Source organism: Anomalospiza imberbis, chromosome 8 (assembly GCF_031753505.1).
Source record: "Anomalospiza imberbis isolate Cuckoo-Finch-1a 21T00152 chromosome 8, ASM3175350v1, whole genome shotgun sequence".
NCBI lineage: Eukaryota > Metazoa > Chordata > Aves > Passeriformes > Viduidae > Anomalospiza > Anomalospiza imberbis.
The window spans coordinates 2242357-2251224 of NC_089688.1; the positions used below are offsets into that span (position 1 = coordinate 2242357).

Below are 8868 nucleotides of genomic sequence, written 5' to 3' on the forward strand. Positions count from 1 at the left end.
ACAAACCTCAGGTTAGGCCCACTCAGCATTTCACTTTCCTTGGGGGTCACCCCACAGTCACAGCAGGAAAAATGCTCCTCTCAGCTGGGCCAGGGAATTGTCCCCAACACTAGTGGTACCATGCTAGGAGGTAGATGATCCCTCAGTTCAAGTTCACATGGAAAAATCAAAGCAAGCAAAATTCCAAGTGGAGCTGTTTCCCTTATGTGTATATATATATATTTTTGTGCAATGATTGTATTAAATCTGTGCAAAACTGTGCCCCAATCCCTGGGACAGCTGCTACTTATTCCCTAAGTTGTGAGAAGGTGCTCCAGAGCTCAAATCCCTTTTAGTTCAACACCACCATCACAGCTCAGTGAGGGGTGAACCCTCCCTAAGACCACCCAACCCCTGAGGGGCTGAACTCGTAACAGTGCAGCAGCAAAACCCAAGGTGCCCCCAAAAGCCCTGGGTTCAGCTTAAAACCACTGGCACATGGGTAAGGGATGGTATCCCTGTGTCCCTGGTGCTTCCCTGAGCTCCCTGGGGAGAATGAGGCTGTTCTGGTTCCCTGCTTCATTCAGCTGGGGAGCAACAATGTCTGACAGAACCTTCCCAAGCACAGGGGATGCCCCTTCCCAGAAGGGAGACTTTCCCTGTGCATCCCCCCTGGATGCAGCTACCCCCCTCCCAAGACAGGCGGGCTGCCTCAAAACCACAGGACACCTGACTTTTTTGGGGAAAAGCCTCAAACACTAAATGCCCAACAGCAGTACCGCAAGGCAAGGGCATCCTCCTCCTGCTGCTGCCCCTCTACACAAAGTGTACCACAAAAACAGCACAGGCAGACCCCAGAGCCAGCCCCAGCATGAGGTAAAATGACATCACCACCCCTGCTGCCTCAGCCAGCTCTCTGGGCACGATTTTGGGGCCGTAGACCATGACCAGCGTGCCCAGGTAGCCGTTGCTGAGCCCCAGCAGCGCCGTGAAGACCACAGGGTAGATGTCCCTGTTGAACACCACGGTCCGGATGTGAGCCCGGGGCTGGTAGTTGCTGAGGATGAAGAGAGGGAGGAAGATGGTTCTGAGGAGGACGAGGGCAGGCAGCAGTTTGCTCTTGGGGCCAGGCACCTGGATCCAGGCAGTGACCTGCCTCCCACACCAGTCAGCAAAGTTGTACAGCAGGAAACACGTGAGTGGTGTGAAGTACTTGGTGCTCCACAGGCTTCCCGAGGATTTGCTGACAGACTCGATGTTGGAGGAGAGGGAAGGGAAGATGGTGATGGAGATGAAGAAGACGTAGAAGAGGCAGAAGCCGAGGAGGGCGGTCTTCTGCAGGATGGGGCGGAGTGGGGGGATGCCAGCACTTCTTGTGAGGAAGGAGGAGTTCACTGTGCCTCCGGGCTCTGCCTCGTCCTCCACGGAGCTGTCGGGGGGCACGGTGACCAGAGAGGGCCTCTCCTTCTGGCTGCTCAGGTAATACCTGGAGAAAGAGACAGAGGGAAGCATGAGGGAATGCAGCTGAGATTTGGAGAGAGGGCAGGAGAGAAGCTGGAGACACAGGTATGCCCGCTGGACCCAGCAACTCCACCGCACCTGCAGCTCCCACCTCGTACAGAGAGGTGACCCTTGCACACCCACCATCCCCTCTCTGCACCCTCAGTGTTCACAGAGGGGACCCTACTGCCTGCAGGCACCTGGGGGCTCTGGGGGCTACAAGCACCAACCAGACCAATGGGTCACACACATCCAAGTGGCAGACAGGATACGGGGACGCTCCTGGCTGGCTGCCTCCGGGTTAGGGCTCTCTGCTGACTCCACACATTTTTGGGAGTGCCGGCATCTGGGGCCCTAGGAAAGCTTGGCAGAAACTCAGCACTCGTCTGAAACTCAGTTTCACCCTGTGGTTTCGGTGAAAGGGGAAGCGTGGCTGGTGGCCGTGACAGGGCAGGGACCAGCACAGCGAGTGTCCCACAGACCCCCCAGCAATCCCACTGCAAACCCTCCGTGGGATGCCCCTGCAGGCTGGCACACACCTGGAGTACTCCAGCCTGGGCAGGAGCAGGTACACCATGATGCAGACAACGATGAAGATGTCGGCGGTGAGGAAATAGGCCAGGGCACTGTCGGTGACATCGGCCGCCGCTGCCAGGTCTATCACAGAGGCCACGGCGCTCACGGTGCCACCCATGGCCTGCCCTGCGTGTGGCAACGGAGGTGGGCACAGTGAGGGACAGACAACAAGAGGGGGAGCCCAGAAGCTCCTCTTCTGACATGCACAGGTCCCTAGGGAACACTGCCCCACAGCCGGCTCAGGGGGCAGCTGCACAAACAACCTCCTCTCCATTTCCACACCTCAGGTACTTGTGGGGCTGCACCGCAGCCCAGGTGCCATCCTGCACCCCCTTCCAACACAGCACAGCACACACGGGGTCAGGGCTTGCAGGTCCACAGTCCTGCAGAAAAAGTCCAAACCTTTTCCAAAGCCTAAACTTGGCTTTCCACCAGCACACATAATCAACCTCTCTTCTGCACTCCCCCAGATGGGAATTCAAGGCACCAGCAGCAGGAATGCCATCTCAGGGATGTGGTGCTTTCCTTCTCTGAGATAAACTCATTAAAAACACTCCTGTCTTGGCCCCAGGAAAAATTTCGCCATCCTGATTTTCCCCCACCCTTCTCCCCTTGGTCTGTCAACCATTCCACAGCACATTTATAATGTTATCAATGCTCCAGGGAGCTCATCACTCACAGCTCCCAACCTGCCCCTCATCACTCATGGAAATGCTGATCAGGAAGGAGCAGACAGGCAAAGCTGCAGATCCCTCTGCTGGAAATGGCAGGGCAGGGGGATGTCTTCTCCTTCCCCCCAGCACCCAGCAACTCTCCAGGGTCAGTTTATGGCTATTTACAGAAACCAAACCTCATGTGACCGAGCAAGTTTCTCCTTCAGCAACTTCCCTTTATCATTAAGGCAAAGTTAAGTTTCTAAAACAAACTTCACGTGACACAACCCCCAGAGAAAACCACAGAGCTAAGCAGGGAAAGTCCAAGAGCATGATCCTGGTGGGATCACCCAACCTGAGAGCAGAGCCTGCTGGTTCCTCATGGGGAAGCAGCTGCTGAGGCCGAAGATGCTGCTGGAGAAGATGGTGGAGGCACTGCTGACCACGGCCACGCAGCCGACCGTGAGGGCGAAGAAGGGCGTGGTCCAGGTGGAGGTGTCCACCTTCACCAGCACCGTGATCACCAGGAACACAGCCAGCATGACAAAGAGGGACGACAGGATCCGCACACTGGCAGCAACTCTGGGGACAAGGGGAAGAAGTCATGCCTGCTTTTCAAACCACAATGTGAAGGTTTGACATGGGAGGGCAACTCCTGTGCTGGCAGAAGGGGCAAAGAAAATAAAGAGAGGTGAGAGGAGATGAGGAAGCAATGAGGCAAGGGAGCTGGAATGTGGAGATCAGCCATGCAAACCCATGCCTGCAAGTGTGGAGGAGTTTGATGTGGGATAAAGAAGGGCACAAATGAAGGCAGGAGGCTGTTTGAGATTTAGGCCAAGCTTGCAACAAGGTGCAGCTGGTCCATTTCTTATCCCAGTTCAAGGGCTGCTAAGGCAAGGGCAAGGTGTGGCTCCTACCTGGGTGAGCCTGGCTTTTGTCAACCAGTCCCTTGATGGCAATAAAGATATTTTTAAGAGGGAAGACTGTTTCCAAATAATTAACCAAGGAATTAATTAGGAATTTATTTACTCAAGCCAACTGCAGGCACCTGAGGAGCAAGGTGCTTCTCCCACTTCATCTCAGCCAGCTGCAACTCAGGCAGGGGCAAGGAGGGGAATTTTGGCTGCACAGGGAGGCTGAGCTCAGGATGCCCCATGGTTTCCCCCTGAGGGAAGGGCAGCCTGAGCTGGGAAGCTCAAAAGAAGACAGGAGCAAAGCCAGGGAGAAACATGGCTTGGGCACTTGGGATCAGAGCAACACTCACTTGTTGACAAGCAAGAAGTTTCCAATCAGGCACAGCACTGAGGGTATGGTGGAAGCAATGGAGATGTAACTCTCAAAATAGTCCTGCCAGGAAAAAAAAAAAAAAAAAAAAAACCAAAACAAAGTAAAAAACATTGTAGGGGGAACCAAGACATGAATTTCAGGTCTTGAATATGACACAACAGGGAGTTATGGTGTGGCCATCTACCTCATTGTGTTGTAGCCTATGCTGCAAATTGTTCAGGGCAATGGGAATTCTGGGATTTGCCCTCCCATAGCCCTGGGCTATTTCAGGAAATCAGGGACATAAATACAGAAGGAAAAAAATAAACAGTGAAAGAAATAGCTGCCATGGTGCTGTGCACCATCAAAGTGTGTCTGCTCCCTCTCCCCTCCCCTCGAGGGGCTTAATCCCATTTTTTTGCTGCAGGAATCTCAGCCAGCAGGTAGGATGATGCACACAAAGAGGAAGACCTACATGTACACCCCTATCACGACAGGTTTTCATCTCTGTAGCTGGATAAGTGCAGAAAATGGAGTCTCATCACGTGCAACCAGGAGAAGGCACTTGGCAGGTTTTCTCTGCACAGTTCATTATTTTTTACAGCTTTGCATCATTTTTAATCAGTTTACAAGCACGTTCATCTCCTCTTCTCTATCAGGAGCTTCACTGGAAGCAACAGGAAATCTAATAATCACTCCTAGAGGGTCCAGATAGGCAGAGACTTAAATGCCTGTGCTTAGGGCATCAGCTCAGCCAAGCAGGAGGTTCAAAGCTCTGTGGCCACACGATGAATCAGGACAAAAGACAAAGCAAAACGCAAAGCTGGCTGCTAAAACACCAGCTTATTTACCCACCTACTTAAAACAAGCCTCCAAACCATCCTGGGGATACTCAGTAAACTTCCAAGTTAATTTGCTTCTGCTTCTGGGGAGGAAAAATGACTTTCTAATGCTCTGCACCAAGCAGAAGTGTACTCAAAGTAACCCAGCAGAGATGCTGCGTTTTGAGCATCCCAGGGAAATGTTCATTCATTCCCAGCAAATGGGCTCCCACCAGCAGTGAGCAGAGAATTGGGTAAGTACTTAAGAGCCCCTGCACCACATTTTTAGTGCAGCAGCAGAATGGTGGGTGGCAAATTTAATCTGTGCCTGGACCAGTGGAAAAGATCAGGTTCCATACTCCTCTCTCCTGCTTGCTAGGTTTTAATCCATCTCCAATGGCAACTCTTCTCCCTCCTTGGGTATTCCCACCCTTCACAGATATGCTTTCATTTCTGGAACTGCAGGATATACCTAGCTCTTCTCCCTTTCTGCTGAGCCCTTAAAATAAACCCCAAAGCAAACCTGACATCTTCCTCCCACATCCAGGTCTGATGGGGGAAGGTGTCATCCCTCATCCGTCAGCCATGGAGCTGAGGCAAATAACGGAAGTGTTTAACCCCACATTAACTTCAAACACGCTGCCACCATGCCTTAGAAAGCCCCAAACAAAAACAAAGCATCGTGGTGGCAAATGCAACACAAGATGCTTTTGCAAAATAGTTTCTACTCTGCTCCAGTCTGGACTTGGCAGCTGGGCTCCTGCCAGGCTGGAAAAGGAATCCAGGTCTGTGAAGGTGGCTGAAGGCACTGGAGTGTTACTGAGCACGGGGCATGAAATTGGGAGCAGTGAAAAGGCTGGAGCCAGGAGCAGGCTGGAACCAGGAGGTGGCTGTCACTCAGAGGTGCATCCGTCCAGAGTCCAGCTCTGTGTGCAGGTAAACCCTCCTGCTGCAGCAGCAGGGCACAAACTGGGCTGACTGGTTTGATGCTGATCACACTCGACTGCCACAGAACAGCTTTTCCTTGGAGAGAGGAAAAGGCGTTGCTCCATGGCCACACAGGAAGAGGAGAAACACCTTTTCAGCAAAGAAATGGCTGATCCAGCCAGGAGTACAGCTGTGCAAGCAAACACCTACTTCAACACACTTTACTTAAACCCAGCTGTTCTCAAGAGGATCGGCATGATGTAGAAGCAGTGAGGAACATGTGGGATGCAGGGAATATGAGAGAACACCATGCCATGTGGTGACAAAGCACCTTTCACCCCTCTCTGAGCACCTTCACTAGCACAGACACAGATAATTTTGGTCTTCAGGCAGTGCAGGAGCTTGGGCACCTCAGTTTAATTCAGTTTCTTGCTTTACAGCAGCACACCTGTAGCATGCTGGTATAAGCACTTCCCTTCCTCCCCTTCTGAAAAGCAGCTGACACTTCACAACTATGAAAACTAAAAGTGCTGTGGATGTTCTGCAATGAGAAATTGGAGGGGAAACACAGGCATCACACGTGCCCCTGTTTTTTATATAAACAAAAAGTGCCCAAACCACCTGAACAAGCTCTGCCACGAGAGGAGGATGTGATGCAGCCTCATTGCCCCAACACTTTTTCCACAAAGCCACAAAGAAACAAACCCACAGCTTTGTCAGGGAGGCACAGGGAAATAATCCTCCTGTGGCAGGAGGAGCAAGTGAAAGCAGTCTTTCTGGGGACAGAAAGAGGCCATTAACCTGCCTCCCCAAGGCTGCCTCATCCATCACCCCATGACAAGCTCCTTGCTCCATATGCCAAAGCCAGATGTTGATCACTGCAAGGAGACACTCATGGCACACCTGCCAGATCAGGAAGGACACAAAAAAGACCACCACAAAGTGGTGCCTTGCACTGTAGAAATTGCCCTGTGAAAGGTTAAGCCCTATTTTTTTAGATTCACCTTAACACTTAGAAGTACAAATACAGGTAAAAGGCAGATCACAAAATGAATTAAAGCATCTTTCCTGCAGCTATTTGTAAATAAATAGCAAATAAACCATTTCCTCTGGTTTGCAGCAGGAGAGACCCTAGAGGATGTTCACTTGCCTTCTGGGGAAGTGGAGGGGGAAAATGAGCAAGACAGGAAGGAAGACAGGTTATTTTTTTCTGCCTCCAAGGCAGCACTCACCCGCAGGTCTGAGGCCACCTGCTCCACCGGGCCTGGCTCATCCGAGCAGTTCTGCAGCTTGTACCTCCAGTAGTGTTTGGCCGTGATGAAGAAATTCCAAGGCAGGAGGGACCCGATGCCCAGGAGGAAAAATATAAGGTAGGCCCCGTGCCAGCGGTCCCTCGGCTTCTGGCGGCTGTACCTGCTCCCCACGGCATCCTCCAGCAGGGGCTCCTGCTCCGGGGGAGAGCTGCCGGCTGCCGGGATCATCGCGCTGGCCCGCTGGGAAAAACAAGGCCATTGTCACACCAGGGCTCCAAAGGGCTGCTCACAAGCTGTGGCTCCATCCCCCTCTGGCCCCAGCAACCCGCGGAATCACGGAGTGGTTTGGGTTGGAAGGGACCGCGAAGCCCATCTCACTGCGACCCCCCCGCCATGGGCAGGGCCACTAGCCCAGGTGGCTCCAAGCCCTGTGCAGCCTGGTCTGGGACACGTCCAGGGATCCAGGGGCAGCCACAGCTTCTCTGGGCACCCAGTGCCAGGGCCTCAGCAGCCAAATACTGGAGGAGTGAGCCAGGGATGGGAAGGCACGGGGAAAGGGACTGAGACTCCGCAGATGCCACCCGGAATTAATAATTAACCCGTCCCCTCGGACTTGCGGGAGTAAGAAATCTCGCTTAGCTCATGTCATGCTCCAAAAAACACCCGACAGCTGCCAAACCAACAGCGCCGTCGGGCTCTGCAGAGCAAGGTGGAAACTCGTAGCAACACTGCCGGGCTTTCCGAAACCGCTGGTAAACTGCGACAGCAGCAGCCCGAACGGCCCACGCAGACACACGGCATCACGCGGCGCAGGAACCCCACCGGCGAGCGCCGCCGGAGGCTGCCCAGGGCCACCGGCACCCACCGCGGCCGGGCCGGGAGCCTCGGAGCCGGGCCGAGCGCGGGGGAGGCGGAAATGCCGGAAACCGCGGATTTTGCGAACAAACGGGGAATTTCGGGAGCGGGGAGCGCCGCCTGCCTCCCTCCCTGCGGCCTCCCGCTCCGCCCGGCCCCGCTCCCCGCAGCGCAGCACTCACGGGAATCCCGCCCGGCCCCGCTCCCCGCAGCGCAGCACTCACGGGAATCCCGCCCGGCCCCGCTCCCCGCAGCGCAGCACTCACGGGAATCCCGCCCGGCCCCGCTCCCCGCAGCGCAGCACTCACGGGAATCCCGCCCGGCCCCGCTCCCCGCAGCGCAGCACTCACGGGAATCCCGCCCGGCCCCGCTCCCCGCAGCGCAGCACTCACGGGAATCCCGCCCGGCCCCGCTCCCCGCAGCGCAGCACTCACGGGAATCCCGCCCGGCCGCCCCCCCGCCGCCGCCGCCGCCGCCGCCGCCGCCTCAGGGGCCGGGCCCCGCCCCGCCCCGCCTTTGAAGGGAGGGCCACGCCCACCGCCACGGAGACACGCCCCCAGCGGGTTGACCACACCCCCAGATCTTGACCACGCCCCCTACATGGATTGACCACACCCTCACCTGGGGTGGCCACGCCCCTATCCGGATTGACCACGCCCTGCATCAGAAGGAGGGCTGTGCGGGCCGGCCACGCCCCTTGGTGTTGGCCACGCCCATGGCCACGCCCCTCCGCCCTAAATCGTGCCCGGCTCCGGTGGGATCGCACCCGCCCCGGCTCCGGTGGGATCGCACCCGCGCCCGGCTCCGGTGGGATCGCACCCGCGCCCGGCTCCGGTGGGATCGCACCCGCCCCGGCTCCGGTGGGATCGCACCCGTGCCCGGCTCCGGTGGGATCGCACCCGCCCCGGCTCCGGTGGGATCGCACCCGCGCCCGGCTCCGGTGGGATCGCACCCGCCCCGGCTCCGGTGGGATCGCACCCGCGCCCGGCTCCGGTGGGATCGCACCCGCGCCCGGCTCCGGTGGGATCGCACCCGCGC

At 56.0% G+C, this 8868-nt stretch overlaps 1 protein-coding gene across 1 annotated transcript; it reads right to left on the reverse strand.

Annotated features, from left to right (window-relative positions):
* Positions 1 to 221: 221 nt before the first annotated feature.
* On the reverse strand, positions 222 to 8024 carry SLC29A3 (solute carrier family 29 member 3). Its single transcript, XM_068196933.1, has 6 exons — positions 8013 to 8024; positions 6955 to 7207; positions 3973 to 4055; positions 3064 to 3290; positions 2019 to 2181; positions 222 to 1465 (listed from the first exon to the last, which is right to left on the reverse strand). Exons 2-6 carry the CDS (start codon positions 7201 to 7203, stop codon positions 796 to 798), a joined length of 1392 nt encoding a protein of 463 aa, XP_068053034.1. The 5' UTR covers positions 7204 to 7207; positions 8013 to 8024; the 3' UTR covers positions 222 to 795.
* Between the last annotated feature and the right edge of the window lie 844 nt (positions 8025 to 8868).